Source organism: Lichenostomus cassidix, chromosome 1Aa, assembly GCF_008360975.1.
Source record: "Lichenostomus cassidix isolate B80296 chromosome 1Aa, HeHo_3.0, whole genome shotgun sequence".
NCBI lineage: Eukaryota > Metazoa > Chordata > Aves > Passeriformes > Meliphagidae > Lichenostomus > Lichenostomus cassidix.
In genome coordinates, this window is record NC_139480.1 from 49,490,393 (window position 1) to 49,509,534 (window position 19,142).

The 19,142-nt window shown below is 47.8% G+C and overlaps 1 protein-coding gene across 2 annotated transcripts; it reads right to left on the bottom strand.

Annotated features, from left to right (window-relative positions):
• Positions 1–888: 888 nt before the first annotated feature.
• CYTH4 (cytohesin 4) lies at positions 889–17,597 on the bottom strand. Of its 2 annotated transcripts, none has more exons than XM_085048832.1 (13): positions 17,284–17,597; positions 11,950–12,032; positions 9,560–9,664; positions 9,263–9,325; positions 7,146–7,264; positions 6,718–6,798; positions 5,980–6,092; positions 5,260–5,408; positions 4,184–4,295; positions 3,686–3,762; positions 3,249–3,320; positions 2,270–2,424; positions 889–1,950 (listed from the first exon to the last, which is right to left on the bottom strand). In XM_085048832.1, the coding sequence occupies exons 1-13, from the start codon at positions 17,570–17,572 to the stop codon at positions 1,878–1,880; spliced, it is 1,491 nt and encodes a 496-aa protein (XP_084904958.1). In that variant the 5' UTR covers positions 17,573–17,597; the 3' UTR covers positions 889–1,877. The 2 variants fall into 2 exon arrangements, with proteins under 2 accessions (XP_084904958.1, XP_084904957.1); XM_085048831.1 differs by having other exon boundaries at positions 9,263–9,329; positions 9,564–9,664; positions 17,284–17,596.
• Between the last annotated feature and the right edge of the window lie 1,545 nt (positions 17,598–19,142).

Sequence of the window (19,142 nt, forward strand, 5' to 3'; positions counted from 1 at the left end):
TGCATTGTTTTGCCTCTCTCAAGTTGTACTTCCCACCCTGTCCCCGCTAGGAATGATTTTGCTCGGCAGTGTATGGGAATCTAGAGGAAGAAGGGAGGAGAAAGGACACAGACAGCATGAAGAAAATTTGAAGGACTGGGGATGAGGAAGGACAGGGAAGAGCTTGGATAAACCCTGCTGTCATAGGAATGATCCAGGTAAAGTGTAGGGAGGGCTTAGCCTGGATTCCCTGACCCAGCACCAGACAGTGGGTAGGAGACAGACTCCAGACTACATTTGGATGGCTTTTGTCACAGAGAGCATAAGCCTGAGAACAGACATTTCTCCCCCCAGCCCTAGGCTCTGGGGCATCTCTCACCAACCAAACGTACATTTATATTTCTCTTACAGACATGGGGGGTGCTGCCAAGGTAAGGGACCACATTCTGACTTGTCCTGCACCTCTGAACACCAGCCTGGTCCCTGCACTGAACCCAGAGCAGGAGTGAGTGTGTGAGTGTGAGCACGTGTGCTCAAGAGCAGTGGGCAGCAAACTCACTCCGTACCACGTCAGTAACAAAGAGATTCAGCACAGGAGACATTCGCAGGCATGAGCAGAAGAAAACCTTCACGTTCCTTCTCCAGGGTGAGCGCGTGCCTCAACTCCGAGATACGCTCCCTGCCTCTTGAAATTAATTCAACATTCCTGTGGCTTGGGCGAAAATAACCAGAATGAGTAATGGGGATGTGCTGGCCCTGCTGCAGATTGCCTGGTAGATGCAGCCCTCTGCAGGAAGGAAAAAGCCATGAGACCGCAGCAGTGCTCTGCTGGGCGCAGGAACATGATTCTCTTATCTCACATCCTCTGACTTTATTGCAAAAATGATCGCGTTACCCTGAGCTTTGGACTTGTTTCAAGCACTTTTATTTCTTTCTGTACACAAGAGGCAAAAACCCCCAGACTCCAGATGATACCATTGTGTGAAGATGGGAATGAATGCCTCTGTGTGTGTGTGCTGGTGTGGGGGAGGTATATGAACCTCTTGTTTTTGATGCCATCTGGTTGCAAAACTTCAGATACAAAACCCAGGCCTCTGAGCTGCTCAAGGAAGCAACCTTTGTTGGGCAGCCATCAGCCAGAAGGAGAGCTAGTGTTTGGGTTTCTTCCCTAAGGAAATCCATGGTGGTCCATGAGTCTCAAAAAAGAGAGACAAAACACCCAGACCTGCTTCCCAGGTCCCACAGCATACCTGTGCTCAGTTATTCCTTATGTTGAATAGGGATCCAACATCTTTAACTTTTTTAAATCTATGACTCAGTCACAGAGCACAGAGCATGGACTGCCCAGGATTACAGCTCTCACTACAGGTTTTAGGAAGGGGGAGAGAGAGATTTCTTCTGAACTGAGGGCTTCTTATCTCACCTTGACCTCTGGTTTCACAGTGAGTTTCTAAATATCAGTGGCCTCCACCCTGCAACTACTACACATCTGTTCATGGAAGAGAAACCACTGGGGCCTTTCTGCTCTGCAACTGACTGGACCATGCTCAGCTGCAGACACTGTGCAGACATTCCTGTCCCCTCTCAGATCCTGTCCCACATGTCTGGGGCCGTCTGGGAGAACCCAAAGGGCAGTTGCTGTTGAGCCTTCACGGTCAGACATGGGCAACCCCATGCCCACAGTTCTGACAGTCCTCAGTGGATCACACCCTGCGCCTCTGCCTTCAGTTTGGAAAGGGAAGAAGCAAACAGGGCAAGCTGTCCTGTCAGTCATCTTCCTGCCCAGTGGGAGGCAGAGGGAACCAATGCTCCCAAATTTCTTCACTGGAAGGGCCCAGCATGAGAGGGAAGCTGTCCAACAACCTACAGCTTCCTGATGGCAGTGACCAGGTCACGGTTCAGTTTTTGCTGGCAATCTTTTTCTTACGAGCTGAGACCAGATCATAGAAAGGATCCTGTGTGATGCTGGTCCTGGAAATAAGAGGAAATGGGAGCAAAAGTGAGAGATTCAATGAGGGAAATCATCACAGATAACTGAACTGAACCTGCACAGAGACACCACTTATCAAAATGTAGGACTGGAGGTCTGCAGACTCACAACAGAGAATTTAGCTGTGGCTGGAGATTCTCCAGGACTTTGAAACTCTTTAAAGTCAAGGGCTACCATAGTTGTTAGACTGCAAACATCTCTCTCCACTCCTCTTTGCAAGCTCTGATAGCCAAATAAACTGAGTGATCATTTGTCCCTGGGGCTGAAAAAAAGACAATTCAGACCTCAAGTTCTGCTCACCGTATTGCCTCAATCCACTCATCACGCTCTGCTGGCGTGGCTGCTGAGATCTTGTAGGACTGATGCTTGCCTTCAACCACCTTCCCATCCCCATCTGTTTTGCAGGCTTTGATCTTCTGCCCTTTGCAGTTGGGATTGAAGAGTTCAAAGCAGTTCTGTCAGAAAGGGAACAAAATGGAGCAGTAGGATAAGACAAGGTGGACCAAGGAGAATGCTGCCTTCAGCCATGGGTGACAGGCTCAGAGAGCTTACAGAGGGGAGGAGAGCAGCCTGTCTCCAAAATGCAACAGATCCTATCATTCCCCACACCAAACATTTCTCTATGAATTAGATGACCTTCCTTCTTAGATAAATACATCCCTCCTGTGAAGGACTGGACACTGAAACAGGCTTTATGGAGAGATGGAGCAATAACATTTATCAAAACACACCTTCTGGGATCTGTCACTCCACTCCACCCATGAAAATCCCTCCCCGTTTTAAGTAGATGCAACATCCTTTTTTCTGCCTGCCACCACACAGATAAAAGGCACTTTTCCCAGAGCCATGACACATTGGAGTATCCACAAAAGACACACCAAAAAATGTGTCACTTCCTGGGCAAGTTCCCTAACACCAACAGTTCTGTTTGGTCTCCACGTGCCGTAACTCATCATGGAGAGTCCCGAGGAGAGAAATTAAACCCACATGCCCTGGTGCAAAGTAAGTAGGAAGTCAGCTGTGTGCATTCATCTCTGCCCCCCTACACACACGTACACATGTGAAAACATACAATACATTCAGCCAAAGGACAGCTCTCTACTCACACCAGAAATATAAATTAAAAATATGGTCATGTTTAGGTGGGAGCACAAGGCAGTTTGGAATGGCGCCTTCCCTCTGAGAAGCAAGCAGAGTAGGAGTGATTTGTGTGCATCTTCTCTTCCCTCTGCCCATCTAACAGCCTGTGTGGGCAGAGTATCAACCCATGGAGACTTACTGGCTTTTTGGGATCATCCACCTTCCGGACTGATAGGTTCTCCAAAGGGATAATGCCCAGAGGCTCTTTGTCCTGAAGGCAAAGAAACATGAATTAACACCCAACATGCTCCCGAAATCTATGCCACTGTTTAGAACCTCTCTGATTTCCCCTCGGTGTGCCTTTGTGGAGGTGGCAAGGGCAGAGTACACCTGGGAAGATCCCCTCCACTGACACAGTGGGGAGCTTCATCCAGAGGAGATCACAGCTGTGATCCAACTTCTCTCCTTCTCCAGAGTGGAGGTGAGGAAACAGCACAGGAGAGAGTGGAAGTGTGAGCTCAGTCTGGAAGCACAGAATAGAAGAGAAGCCTTGCCCCCTACCCTCTGCTCCTCCCTGCCCCCCTAGAGGCTCATAACCACCCAGAACAGCTTCCCAACCATGAGTTAAGCCTTTACCGTGGTATATTCAAAGTAATACAGGCAGTTATCGGTCAGAATGAACCAACGGCGTTTCCAGGTTTTCACACGTCCTCCTAAAGGCAGTGAGGTTCAGAAATCATTAGTCACACGTTTTTCTGTCCTTCCCCCCAGCTCCAGACATGCACACACAGTCACACCCACCCAGCTATCCCTGTAAGTGAGCCCCAAGGAGACACTGTGGTATCACTGAGGCGATACCATGTGGTGGACACTCACACACGGAGCCAGTTTTACTCTGATGGGGCTGGGAATGGGAAAGGACACGTTTCTGAGTCCCTTTTTGAGCAGACAGAGCCTGCAGGAGCTGGGATGAGGGAGCAGGCAGCTGGTTCCAACAGCAGGTGTCAGCCTCAGCCCGCCACAGCCGACAGGAGCAAAGGACAGCAGAGATGACAGCAGGTTCCCGGGGGAGATTTAGGGTGGGAGGCAGGCAAGCAGGGAGGTCAGAGGAGCCAGGTCAGCCCTCCCCCTTACCCAGTTTCAGCAGCCAGCCTTCACGGTTGGGGTTGAAGAAAGTGTGGGTGAGGTCATTGCCATCGTCCTCTGGTATGGAGAACGGCTCGTTCTTTATGCTCTCAAACAGGTTCTGCCCCACAGCGTTGGTGGGCAGGGAGAGAGAAAGGAAGGAAAAAATATTGATTTCTGGCAAAGCTTGTACACAGCTGTCCTAGGTCCATCTGCTCCATCACTATTTTCACAAGGGAAGCTGGGTGAAGGGCAGGGGAGTGGAAAGTAAGCACTGGGGGTACAAAAACCCCCAGTCTGCACCCCACAGGGTCTCTAGGGGGTTCACCAGCTCTTCTCTGCATCTCACATAATAAAAGGAGTCTCAGTTTGGAAAATCAGAGGCACAAAATGGTGCTTGCATAGCAAGACAGGCTGCAGTGACCAAACCTGGCATGTCACAAGTGCTGCTGTGGGCAGCTTTTGGGACTCAACAGGGCAGAGGTGTAGCCCTATTTAGACCCTGGGCTGGTGATCCCAAACTCTGCCAGGAAGTGGCATTCCAGAGAGACCAGCACGGAGAGCCACATGGCCACAAGGAGGTACATTTCACAGAACCAAAGCTTTGGCGCCGAGGGACACAAAGGGTGACATTCATATCAGCACAGTGACAGGGAGGCAGCTTGCTGGCTTTCAAAGGATACTGAAATGTTGCTCACACCATTGTGTTTGCCATCATTCATTACACAAATCCCAAGCCAAGGGGGAAAAAAATAGACTACAGGCTCCTGCAACTTCCCTCAAATTGCCTGCAAGAAATGACATCCTGGAGAAAGATCTGAAGCTTTTACCCTGAGGAGATGCTGCTCAGCAAACCCAGGTGTGGGATGTAGGCAGTCTCTTTGACACAAGACAGAAGTTATTTTGGATGAAGCCAGATACACAGGCAGGCTGCCCACCTCTCCCTTGCCTCACAGGGCAGACCCCATCCCTTTGGGAAAATGGGAAAATGCCAGCTGCAGCTTTGCTAATGGATGCACCCCCTGTCTCTGCACCTTTGATTCTCAGTGGACCCCAGGGGATGAGAAAATGGGAATTCTTCTCACCTTCAAGAGCTCTTCTGGCAGGTCCCGTCCATTGTCAATGCCTCTGTTGATGGATACAAACCTTTCAAAGTGAGGTTTGTCTTTCACATTGGGGTTGTGCAGGCTGGTGTTAAGCATGATGATAGAGAAGGAGAGAATATAACAGGTATCTAGCAACGAGAAAGACAACCAGGATGAGTGGCACTTGTGCTAGAGGGCAGATCAATCCACACCTAAGTGGTTTCTAGTCACTGAAGAAGAGAGTCACCCTCTCATCTGTAGGAGATGAAGGGAGATGAAGGGAGATGAAGGGAGATGTTCCTTCTGCTAGGAAAAAGAAGGACAGAGTTCATCTCCAGTGATGGAGGTGATTCCATGCCCTCAGGATAATGGGGCCAAGTTGGGCAGATGTAGTCTAATAACAGCTCTGCCAGCAGGGAAGTTTCTGCAGACTTACACCTGCCAGAGCTATCCTGGCTGTGATAAGGTAATACCTCCTGTGAGGCTGGGAGCACTTCTCCAGCCTATTTCCCATTGGGATGGACTGGAGCACAGCAGCAAAAGGAGGACTGAAGGTGCTCAGTTTACTGAAAAGCTTCACAGGGACTGGGCTGCCTCCTTCAGCTCAAGGGGAAATGCACTTCCAAGTGATGCTCCCCGTGCTTAGTGAATGGAAAAGGAAGGCTCCTCACTCTGGCAAACAGCTTTGCTCAGCTTTACAGGCCTTCTCCCCATAGGTACCTGTGGACTGGAATACTCCTGGGTTGCACTTGCAGTACCAGTTGGCAAATGCCTCCATCATCCTGTCAATCTTCTGTGCCTCCCCAGGCAGCCGGAAGCTCCAGAGGAACTGTCTGCCAGGAGCAGAGTGCCAGAGAGCTGGTCAGGGTGGGTGCAAGGGACACTGATCCCTTCTCTCAACCCATGCCACACAACAAAAATAAGAGAAGTGATCCCATCACACTGGGGAGACAACACAGGAGCTCTGCTCCTCTCTAGAAATTGCCTGGATATTTCAGCCTCAAACTCTCTAAATGCAGGAAGTAGAACTCCCAGAAATCATGGCTCTGCTTCCCTAAGGAGCACACTGCAAGGCAAGGAGACCTCAAGAGAAAGAGTCCTGCCAGGAGGGGCCCTGTAACAAACCAAGGTGCCCTAAAATGGAATGACTTTCTTATTGATGTAAAGGGCACTGCGGACAGACGTTTCCTGCTGCAAAAAATAACTTTTCCATCCTCCCAGACACCGAAGCCACAGTGACCCACTTCTCTGCACGGGGCCACTCTAATCAAGGGGCCATGAAAGTGTTTCCTGCCCCCCTGAGAAGCTGTTGACACCTCACAGAGCAACAGCCCTGGAGCCAACACATGCAGCAGGGCCTTGGGAAGCTCCCATTTCAATCCTGCCCTTCCTGGGTGGTAAGAGCCAGGGGCTGAGCAGGCTCCAGCATTGTCCCCTGCATCAGGCATGCTCACTCACCTCAGTGCCTGCACTAGGTTGAGGTTGGCAAACTGGTGACATGCCACAAAAGCCTGGAGGATCTGAATGTTTGTGGGGTCCCTGGGAGAGGATAGAGAAAAGGTCAGATGAGAGCTTTGACCCTGCTCAGTTTGGATGTCCCTTGGTGTGATGACACACACCTGGCTCCATCCCAGTCTCACTTCCTCTCTGACCAAGAAGAAACCAAGGTGCACACTGCTGTCTGGGAGGACTGATCCCATTACAGGCAGGAGGAAAGATAACCCATACAGCCAGCCTTTGTCACACTCCAAAAACCCTCCCAGGGTGCCCTGCCCACCCAGCCCACTGTGGAGATAAGTTCAGCCCTGGCACCTGGCTGAGGTCTGTCCCAGGCCATCCCAAATGGTATTTCAGAGGGGTCTGTCTCCTCAGCCTGGGTTGCTCACCTGCCACCCAGGAAATCCCCAATGGCTGTCTTGTTCAGGCCTTCACCCTTGTGGAGGAACCTGGCGATCTCCTGCAGGTCTGAGGACAACACCTGGTGCTCAATCAGGTACTGGATCCCCTGGGAAGGAGAAGCAACACAGTGCAGTAAAAGAGCTCTGTGGTCTAATGAGAAAGGAGGATCCCAACACTCTGATATCAGCCTTCCTTAGCTTTGATGGACTTGCCTCCTCTGTTCCTCTCTAGCCCCTTTATGGGAGACCAAAGAGATGTTCTCATCTTTATGCAATCCCTCTTCATCTGCTCTGGGTCATCAGTCCCATTTTCATTTCATCCCTAGGTTTGGCTAAATGTTTCACTGGGATGGTAATTCAAACAAACAGAATAGGGCATTGTAGATTGAAAGTCCAAAAAGGCAAAGTCAAAATAATTAATTTTAGTATTTTCAATCAAAATGTCTTAATGTTCTGATCCTAAATGTTCTTTTTTTTCTAAATTAACTTAACTTAAAGGAAAAATTGTTTGTTTAAAAGAAGGCATAATAAAAAAATGTATTCAGACAAAAACATGGGCTTGAGACAACTTAAAACAATTTTTTCCTAGATTTTTCTTCTATGCCACAGAACAGAGAAGTCTGCAATCTTTTCACTCCATCCCTCCTAGACAATAAGGATGGAATATGCTTTTTAAGGAATATAGAGGGTGTGAGTTGGGTTGTGCAAAGAGTCAATATCCTATTTTAGAGAGAACTTCATGATTTTTCAAATGAAGTTTTTCTCAGCCAGAGAAAAAGCTGAGGCTTTGTTCAGAAGATTCTTGACAATATCTAACAACACTGCAGTTCTCCAGACCACAGTGCAATTCTCCTTGCAATATGCAATAAAGGAATGAAAATTGTTTTAGATCCATCAGAATGCTCTATTTCAACAGAATTTTTTCACTTTGCCTTGTAATATATATGAAACTATTTTTAAAATGCCCCAAAGAAAAAGCAGTTTCAAAAGAAGAAATAGAATTTTTTGTGAGATTTTTTCCACTTTATTTTCCTTTCTTTTTCCACAGATGGATTTCCAGGAAGATCAATCTAATTTTGAAAAGCATTGCAGTGATGATGGGGCTCCATTTTCCAGAAGAAAATGTTTCTCCCCAAAGGTTTTTATCCTCCAGATGCCTAATGCTTACCTCCTCTAGCCTCAGGAACTTTCCAGGGGATCTTGGAGATAGATCTCATTTATAAGTATCAGCATTGCATGGATGGAGTGTAACCTTAGAAAGGAGGGGCAAAGAAATTTCCTTGCATTGCAGCACCTCCTGCTCTATGGCACTCAGCAAGAGGGAGGCAACGATCAGAGATCCACATAATGCAGGCACACAGTATATAACATTTTGACCAGCCTGGCTGTCATTGAACTAACAGAGCTAAACTGGTTTGGGGTTAGAATTAGTCTGGGTGCTCCAGCACAGCATGGCACAGTGCCACACAGAGAGATGCCTCGGGGGCTTCAAACCAAGGTCAGCCAGAAAGGCACAATAAAACCTATTCTCACTGTGAGTTCTGACATTACTGCTCTAAAACAGCTCCCACTGGCAGAGCCATGCCCAGGGGACGGGCAAGCACTCCAGTTGAGCTGTGGACACTGGGGAAGGCATCTTGACGCTCTCAGCAGGGCACAGAGGAGGAGTGAGGAGCTGTCACACAGAGCCGAGGTGTCAGCTGACACCCGAGGTGTCAGCTGTGGTGCTTAGCTGATGATCAGCTATCTCTCCATCACAGCTTGTGGTTTTCCTTGAGAGCTCAAAAAGCGCTCCGCCTCCAGGAGGAAGGAAGAGGGAACTTCTTTCTCACATCTTCTCTACTTAATCGTGATGGTTTTAGGACTTTCTGCAGAGGGCTGGAGGCTATGGAGTCTTGACACCACTGGGCAGAGCCCCAGAAAGTGGAAAAGCTCTGTTTACTCCACAGTTTAGCCAATGCCACCAAAACCAAAACTGTTTCCAAAATGACAGAGGCAGCTTGTCCTCTTCTGTTCTGAATGAGCCGAGGAACCTGACACACTCTCAGAACTTCTCACTTTCTTCTTAGTTCACCCACCTCTATCACATTACAGCAAACTCCTACCTTTTCAGGATCCATGTTGAATTTCTTCCGGCCCAGGGACAGAATCTTATCCCTCTGTGACAGCTTGCTGCAAAGGCAAAAGAGAAGGAAAGTCAAACTTAGAATAAAGGACCATGTCATTTCACTCACAAGGTGACTTGGGTGTCTGACTATCCAGGAATAAGGAGAAATCTAAGAGGAGAGAAAGGTATTCCTGGCCTCATTTCCCTGTCCTTGCTGTGAACCAACTCCCATCAGTGTTTTCATTTTCTCAGCTTCAAAAGGGAGACTTTGTAAGCAAAGGAATACTCATTCCACTTGCCTGGTCTGCTCTCCAGGATTATTGTCTGTCTCTTGCTTCTCCTCTCCACGTTGGAAACACTCGATCTCTGCAAACACCTCAGCAATCTCTTCCTTCAGCTTCTGTAAAGGAAATATCAGGAAGATGAAGGCAATGGAGGGGAAAACAGCAGCCACACACAGAGCATGTCTTACTTCTTCCCTCAGTCATAGGAAAAGGATAGATCAGGTGCTCAGGACCAGCCAAGGATGCCTATGAAAAGGGCCCTGCTCTGGAATGACCCTGCTGGATTCCAGAGGAAAACAAGTGGAAAGAGAAAGATATTCTCATGTCTGTTGTCAATCAAGACTGGGAAAGCCAAGCTCAATCAGTGTGGTGAGTGCCAGAGAACTCACCCCACTGCTGATTTCAGTTCCTCAAACAATGTCAGCTGCAAGAATGCTTCCATCGTGCCCATTTCCTTTGAGATTTTACTTTGCACAGTCCTGCTACACGTCCAGGAAAGGGGAAGTGGAACTGCTAACTGTGAGATCAGTGTGAACCTGGAGTGGCTGAATTGTGAAACACAGAGTTTTTGATGTACCTGTCATTCAAATACCACTGAGCTAGTCTTCAGGTATTTACCACCTGTCTTCAGGTGGAGAAAAAAGAGAGGAGGAGTAAAAGTAGAGTAATTACTCCCAAATTTTAGAAAATCAATTGTGGAATTCGCTTTTCTTTAGGCTCATGACAGACCATGGCATTCTTGGCTGGATATTCTGTGTTGCCAAGGAAATGAAGGTGTCTGTATCTCCTTGCTTCCATCCTGCAGTTGTGGTCCACCTCAAAGCCAAAGTGCATCACAACTCTCTTCCAGGAATCACCCAAATTCTTCCCCATACAAGGGGAAGAAGGGTTATTTTATGACAGATCCTTTCTCATCAAGGAATGGGGGTGTGGATGGAGCAGATAATCAGATAGAGAAATTGAATTTCTGCAATAATTTCTGCTCATAATTTGAAAGAGCTTCTAGGTTTCAGTTTTGCTTTGGCCACCTTCTGTTATGCTTCATTAGTCCCCAGAGCTGTGAGTGTTCCTTACTAAGCTTTAGGTGTTGCACAGATGTGACAAAGCCATGACCTTAGCTTGCAAATTTCAAATTATTATCAATTTTGCTATTTTATTCACTAATGTCTTTTGGCAGTGTTACTGACAAGCCAAGACCCATCCCTTCCCCCAGACATCCCCCCAGATCTTTGTGTTTAAGGGTATTGATAGATATTTTCTGAAAAAAAATCTCCTGGGGAAAATGTCTCTCATTCTAAGATACTCTTTTCACCTAAACTCATTCTGCTCCATTGGACAATCCATACCCCATTGCTTAATGGCTTTGGGTTTTAAAATATGGGTTTGTGCTGCTTAGCAACCTTCCTTTGTCCATAGTGGGCAAAAAAATGCAGTATTCCTATTCAAATATCCTGTGCCCATGGCCTGTTCTGAAAATTGAAGAGGGAGGAACCACACATGAGCAAAACACAGGACAATACATTCATTATCTGTTTTGCAAGAGGGGACAAGAGACCATTCTGGTTTGCAGCAGAGAGAGGGGGTCTGGAAGCCTGAGAAGTAATATGTCGTTTAGCTTAATCCTTTCGTCTCTGCCAGGAAATATTGCAGCTATTCCCCAGGCATCTGGACAGCTTCATGTTGTGGGAAAATCAGTCCAAGTCCAATGATTCAGTGCAATAAGCTCTCTCAAATGGGAGGCCACATTTCATGGTGGAGGCAGAACAGAATGGAAAGAGGACAGCACTGTGCATGACTGGGATGCAGTGTTACTGACTGGTTTTGAATCTGTTACTTTCAGACATTTTAGGAGTCATTGGAGAAATGGTTGGGTCTGCTAAAAGAACAGGAGAAAAGCAAGTTCAACCACAGAAACTTGTGTGGAAGGTCCTGCCATGAGATCTCTTCAAAGAGACAGGATCCTTCATGGAGGACTGGTTAGAGCTCCATGAAGGAAACAAAAGTTGGATAAACACAGGAGGATGCTGCAGGCAATTGGGACTGATATGCCATTGATAGGTAATCAGTGATTAAAAATAATCATAAATGCTGAGCCAGATGCCTGCCAGTATGATTTACTGAAGACACTTCTTTAATCCTAAATATGCAATCCCAGCTCATCTGTGCTCAGAAATCCGACCAGCCTTTCTCAAGCATCCCATTATGGCAGCTGATGATTCCTGCAGCAAAGAGTAGCACAGGCTGGTATACCCTGGTGGAAAACAGGCCAGGGCAGCCTGAAGTTTAAAACTGAAGCTAGATCATGACAGAGAAAATGTCTTCTGTGCAGGAGCACTTCTGCATGGCCTGGACTGTTATGCAAAGAAGGCTAGGCAGGCATGAGGGGCAGGATGGTCCTTACCTTAATGTCATCCAGAAGCTCCTGTTTGTGCTTCCTGATTGTCTCTATTTCAGCCACCTCAGCCCCACTCAAGTCAGTTGACTCTGGAAGAATAGAGATGCCTGTGAAAACAGTGCTGGGGCCAACATACCATGGGAAAAGCTGCCCCAGCCTCTCAGCACTTAAAACTGGTGGTTTTCATCTCAGTTATCTTCAGGTGCTGAAAGTCTGTGACCTAAATACTTTGTGTATATTCAAACCTCCCAAGAATACCACTGGCTTCAAGAATTGATCTGCCATAGCTAGTCAGGAACGGCTTAAGAGATAAAACCAAGGTTTTTCAAGTGTGAGGGCAGGATCTGGGGGATGAAAGCCTTGCTGAAGAAGGAATGTCTTTGGGAAGCTGCTGTTCTGTGCACCACAGTTAATGCAGAAATATTAGCAGGCTTCCTAGTAATGCACAGGAGCTTGAACAAAGAGCAGCAGAGACAAGGCGACCACAACATGACTCATAAAATACTTAGAAGAATTGAGGCGACTGCATTGCTGCTAAATATAATCCAGGTGAAACACAGCCTCTTCAGCAAGGAGAATGAGAAGGCTGCAGCCCTGGAGAGGAGGCAAAGCAGAAGGTGAGGCCCAAGGAAAAAGGCAGAGCTCACAAAAGGCTGAGAGGACTGGAGGTCACTGCTGAACTTGCAGACAGAGTCCTCACTGCACCTAAACACTAAAGCAAGATAAAGCTCCCTGAGGTCAAGTCACTGCTCCTTCTCCATAGTTTCATAAGCCAAAATCCCCTGGGCCTCCTGTCTTCCTGGAAAAAGGGGAAGTATTACCAGATGCGTTGGAAACTCTCTTAGTGTGGATCTCACATGCAAAACAACTACTATAAATACGAGTGGAGGAAAAAACGGGAAGGAAACAACCACGACTGACAGAAGGAAAAGGGGACAAGGGCACTCATCTTAGTATGCTTCTTTCCTGTTACGGCCACAACTGCTCAGAAAGACCTGCCTTCCCCAGTCCTAATCTTTGCCCCATCCTCCTGGCTGGATGGATTTCCATGCACTGAGTACATTCCTGTTACTTTTCCCTCCTGTCACTCTTCCTGCTGGTTTCAAGCATTGCATTCCCTGGGGAGAGGCTGCTGAGTCTGTGGGAGTAAAGCACTGCACAAGGAGTCAGCATGAAGCCAGGCTGGGAAGGACCCAGGTGCCCTCCCAGCCCTGCAAGAGGAGCTGCAAGAAGCTGACTGATTGCTGAAGCCAGTCAAGAGGGAAGGAAAGCCTGTGGCATCCAGCAGCTCAGGGCAGCCAAACCTGTAGGTGAGGGGAAAACCAAAGCAAGCAGGAAGGTTAGCAAACAAAGAATAAGCAAACGAAAAGCAACCACAAGAAAACCAACCAAAACCATGCAGTGGCTCTGATACTTGCTAGGTGTGTTGCTGACTTCCCTTTGAATGTCAGCCCTGTGCCTCTGAGCAGTGCCCTGCAGTTGTGGTGTCTGCAGGAGGGGAGGGCAGCCTCTCAGTCTCTCCAGCTGTATCTCTCTCAGTCCTGTCAGGGCTTGTAATTGTGGAATCACTGGGGTGATTCCTTGACAAATTACCACTAAGACCTTTTGCCCTGTGTTTCTTTCCACAAAAGCACTGTAGGAGGACAGACCTGAGGAACCTTGCCTTTCCCCTCCCCATCAGCAAGCTCTGTGGTGTGGCTGGTTGCTTTGTTTCAGTTGTTCTGTGTCTATTAAAGCAGCCTAAAGCATCTCAAAGAGTTATGAGGCTCCCAGAGGATGCCATCTCACCCACACGACCCCAAACAAAACCATAAATAATGCAGGCTCCCTTCCTCCTGAACATCTGAAAACCCCAACTCCCAACGCCCATCTGCCCAGTTTGTCAGAATGAGAAAAGTGTGGGAAGGATTGTGTGTGTGGGGAGAGCAGGGGAGAAAAAGACTGAGTCATGGGGAAGGGGGAGGAATCTAAGGGTAAAAAGGCAGGAAAGGGTGACACAGTATGGAAAAAAATGCATGGATCAAACTTTCAGGGCAACTTAGATGGAGCTGCAGAGAGGGTCTTTGTTAGGTTTCCTAGACAGCTTAAATTCTTGATTGCCTTGGAAAATAATTCTGAGGTCTGGCTCACTCTGGACACTCGCAGAGGAGTCCAGCCCTCTACCAAGAGATTGAGGAATGGCCTCAGCCTTGTCAAAGTCCTCAGCACCACCTCAGTTCCACTTCCCTCTAGGACCAGGTCAGCACACAGATGAAGCACAGCCCTGGTCAGGGTTCTCTGCACAGGGGGAAATTTCACCCTGATTAAGAACACAGCACAAAAACACCCGCTGGTTTCAGAAGAATGCTGTCAGCCCAACCAACACTGAGGTTTTCCAGTTCAGACACACACAGAAAAATGGCTAGTATGCTCTCCAGAGAGGGCATTAGGTTCCTGTTTGGAATTTATTTCCAGAGAGCAAATGTTCAAAGGGGGGTGCATCAGCATCACATTTGTGGGTCTTACACCTGCTCCTGAGGTTGTTTTCCCACTCCCAGGGCAGAGCCAGAAAGAAAGACCTGCCAGTTCTTAATGAACTAACCAGGACTGTTTTTTCAGTGCTGCCACTCAAAACAGTACACAGACTTCAATTCCAGTTGTGGTGACTTATGCCTTCAGCCTCCCCATCTGGAGGGCAGGTTGGAGTTACCCAAACATCTGGGGACTTGTGTGGCCAGCAGAGAGTTCTGTGTTTGCTGTTACATTTCCCATTGCAAAGGGCTGTGCTGAACCATCCAGGTGCTAACTGAGGCTTTCAGTTCCATGGAAAATTATGTGAATAGGAAGATGGCTTTTGAAGCAGAGATGTAAGTGGGAAGTGACCACCCAGGAGAGACTGCAGAAGCAGCAGGGGAAGGTTATGAAGGACGATTCTGTCTGTGGCTGCAGACCATCCATGTGTTACACACCCACAGTAGGACAGCACAGGTTCATCAGGCTAATTTGCAAGGCAATTAAGGGCTTTGAGTGTAGCTGCTAAAGGGTTTGGGTGCCTCTACCCAGGGCAGTGCACAAGCAAAGCAGCCTGATGGGCAGCTTCTGCCTGAAGGAGGCTCTCTGGTAGGAAAATTTCACCTGAAATTCCTTTTCTTTTATTATATGGCTGCTGTGTCATCTCCAGTACAGACCACCTCCACAGCCAGGTACCACTCTGGTAACAGGGATATGACAGAAAGCCTTTCAGCTGCTCAAATCCTTCCAACCATGTGTATCTCCACTCCACAGTTCTCTGCCAGCTTGTGTCAGAAGAAATTCAACAAAAATCCCAACAGGTTTCATTTGCACATTTCAGCTATTGAGGGAAAGGTGGGAAGAAGAATTTATGTTGCCTCCTGGTCCCCTAATCCCACAGGACAACTTCCATCAATCCTTCAGGAAAGCTTCCAGTGCCTTTTGACTGTGGCTCTTACCCCACCCATCCCAGCACAGGATGCCAGAGCTCCAGTCAGCTCTCCCATGTTTCACTCATCCAACTCAAGGGCTTGGCACACCAGCTCTGTGGCCTCACCCAGACAGTCCTGAGAGGCTTCTGAGAGGAGCTGGAAGAGGACACACACTGCAGGGAGAGCAGCCTCCCCAAGGCAGCAAGTCTTACCTGCAAATGGATGTGAACCTAACAGGACCATTGCATCTCCAGGTAGGAGTGGCCCCAGGGAAAGGTGTACATGCATCTCTGACCTTCAGGACAATCATGCCATAAAGCAATTCCAAATGCGTTCAGTACACTAAAGCTCACTGGAAAACTGTTTCTGGTTGGCAGCCTTGGCTCCCAAGGGAGTTCAGCATCAAACAATCGTACTTCTCAACCAGCTGTGGAGTGACAGGATGGGACTGAGCAAAAGTATCAGTCAGAGCCAGCACATCTCTCCAAGCATTGCCTGTCTCCAGGCTCTGCCTCTACCCAGAGCTGAGCAAACCCACACTGTGGCTGAATAGGATCTCATTGTACCATTGCAGTGTGTATACTTCATTGAAAGTATACTTGCTTGAATGTGTAACTTTCGAGACATATTTAACTCTGTAACATATAACTTGACACTACTGTGTCATAGCTTCAGTTAGGAGACTCTCTGTTTCTGTGGAAGGCACACCCCAAAATAAATAGCCAAATATGAGTTATCCCTCCTCCTGCCCAGTTTGTCCTGCAGAAGCTTTGTCCACAGTTGCTTTCAGCAGTGAGTGCTGGGTGATCTGAAGAGACTCACTTTCACCAGCATTCAACACCAGTCAGATGCTTGGGAAGAACTCAGCTCCTACAGCTAATTTCCCAGGTAAGCAAGGCTGGTATGTGGTTTGAGCAAGCCCTTTCCTTGGCTGCACACCTCAGAGCTAAAAAGCACACAACACTTGTTGAAACTGGGCACTGCTTTTTGCTTTCACTCTGTGCTCCATATCCTATACACAAAAGCCTGAGAGGACAGAGTCAGATCAAGAAGAGACATTGCAAGGTGATCCTTTTTCTTTCTGCCCCTTGTTCAGGCTGTTCCCATTCAGCTCTCCCTCTTTGCTGGCTTTGCACAGACACACAGTCAGAGCTTCCTCAGCCAGAAGCTGGAAATGTTCATTCTCACGGTGTGCCTTTCCTTGCTGAATCCCAAACACTTCATCCACCACCTGCCGAAGCAGGAAATAAAACCTAAGATCTCTCTCAGTTCCTCAGATGTGGCTTATTTCCCTTCACTCACATCTGCCCACTGAGATTATTTCAGGGCCAGGCAGGCCCACTTGTAGATCACTTGGAGTTTCTAGAACCCTAATACACTCATTTACCTTAAACATGGCCATGAGCAAGAGAGGCCTCAGTACCAAAGCCTTGCAAGAGCTTTGCACTGGGACACCAAACTGCATGAGGGGCTCCACAAAGGCAAACCAGCTCCTGGGATCTGTAGGGAAACACCACTGAGGAGCTTGCCAGAGTTGAATGAAGAGAAGCCAAAGCCTGCAAGTGCTCACCCTGAATGTCACACACACCATTGATAGCCAGGAGTCAGTGCCCAGCTCAGCCCAGCATCGCCAGGAATCAGATTCGCCTGAGGAATCCCAGCAGTAGCATCTCAGCACAAAGGGCATTCAGTGGGAAAATTTGTCCTGATGGGAGAGCAAGTGAAAAGAAGCCCATGCTTAATGCTGAAGGCTGACAAGCAATTAACTGTAGCACCAGGGATCTTCCAGCATGTCACTCCTCCAGCCACCAGCCGCAGCATCCACTCTGGCTGCTGGAACTCCACACTGCGCTCTGCTCCATCAAGCTGAGTGCACAGCCCTCACCCCCCAAAAAATCACACCATGGTTGAGGCTTACCAGCAGGACACAGGTCCATCCTGAAGGGCACGATGTATTTTCGACACGAGTGTTGTTCCTCCTTGTATTCGGCTCGTTCAGATGCTTCACAGAACTGAAACAACTTGGAGCCAGCGAGCCAGCCCGCAGCAGCTTTAGGGCGGGCGGGTTTCCCTGAGACTCCTCCCTTCCTTTCATCTCCCCCCGATCGCATGTCACAAGCTTGTGGCTGTGGAAACTGTGTGTGGATGTTTCGATGAGCTGACAGGGGCTCACTGGCTACTTCTGAAATGCAAGTGCACAAGTGCATTTCCCATCCCAGCAGCTTTTTGGGAATCTCTGTTTGAGGAAACTAAAATGAGCAGTGAGAGGCTTTAGTCAGAGATACTCAGAGGAGAGGAGGTGGGGAAAAGGAAGTTCTTGATTCAGAAAACCCATCTGATTGGGGAAGTGGTTTCATTTTAAAGGGAAGATTCTTCCCATGTTAATTCTGCAGCAGGTTGGGATGGGGGCAGGGATGGGGATGAACACTCCAGAGCTGGAGGATGGTTGGTGAGAGGACAATAAAGTCATCAGACTCTTCTGCCTCTCTCACTCCTCAGTAAATCACCTTAAGCCTTGCTCCTTTTTTCCCCCCAACAAACTGTTTTTTCTTGTGAAACCTTGTAAGTAAGGATATATTATCCTTGTAAGGACAGAGTGAACTAAGAAGAAATGCAGTCCTGTCAGGTTTAGCAATATTCCTGCTGGTGAGAGAGCTGGCATTAGCAGGACTGTTTTGAAGGCACTTCTGCTGCTCTGTTCTCCTGTGAGGCACAGAGGTGCTCTTTCTCCTCCAAGCCCTCCACACAGCTCCAGGAGGCTGTACACATCCCCTTGAGCTGCTTTTGGTTGCTGTGTGATTTATGTGGTAGACCTGTGATGTGGACAATGTGAGGAAAAATCCCATGCAGGAGAGGAGCATATTAGAGCCAGAAGAGCTGATGACTGAATAAATAGACCAAGGTCAAATTCAAAACTGGTGTAATGCCCAAGTGCTTTTGCCTCCTCTGGCAGGACTGAAGCTCTAGAGGGTTGGGTCCCTGTAGCTCCTGTGCCAGGAACCAGTTTTTCTCCCCAGATGCTCCCTGACAGTGCACAAAAACCTAAATTTGATTCTGGCAGTCAAGAGGGAAAATATCAAACCAACAATGTGGGTGCACTTTTCTACTACTTGGTACAGGCTTAAAATAACTGTGTAAATAAAAAGGAAATATAAATATTTCCTGGTATTTTCAAGGGGGTAAGGACAGGGACAAAGTGCCATGTATTTCTCTGTGCTGAACATATCAGCTGTATTCCCAGAACTCTCCACAGAGCAACAAAGCACAGGTCTGTTCAAATTCAATAGCCCCTTCAGGAGGCTTAGGCTGCCATTCAGGTTGGGCTTAAGGGCTGGAGTCTATTTTATAGGTAGAAAGATGGTGATTATAAAAGGCCACAGGCAAGAAGAAACCCTCTTATAAAGATTGCAGAAGGGTCACTTAGAGTCTGATAAACTTGAATGAAGAGCCAGAGGGATTTTTTTGTTAGACTTGAAAGTGCAGCAAGGCTGAAGCTTTATGCCTTTGAAATAAAATGGTAGAAGGGAAGCACAAGATTTTACTATGGTTGTTCAGGAAATATTAGTCTTGTAAAACAGAGTAGCTATAGATTTCCTTAGTACTCCAAACAGCTCTTTTCACTTCCCTGGTGCAGCCTTCCTATAAGACATCATCACTTATGAGAAAAGATATGGATTAGATCAGTATTTACAAAACACAGTATATCTAACATCTGATAAGGTATAAAGAGTGCTAGCAGGCAGGGGAGTCAGGCCATGCAGCTGACACTCAAGTTTA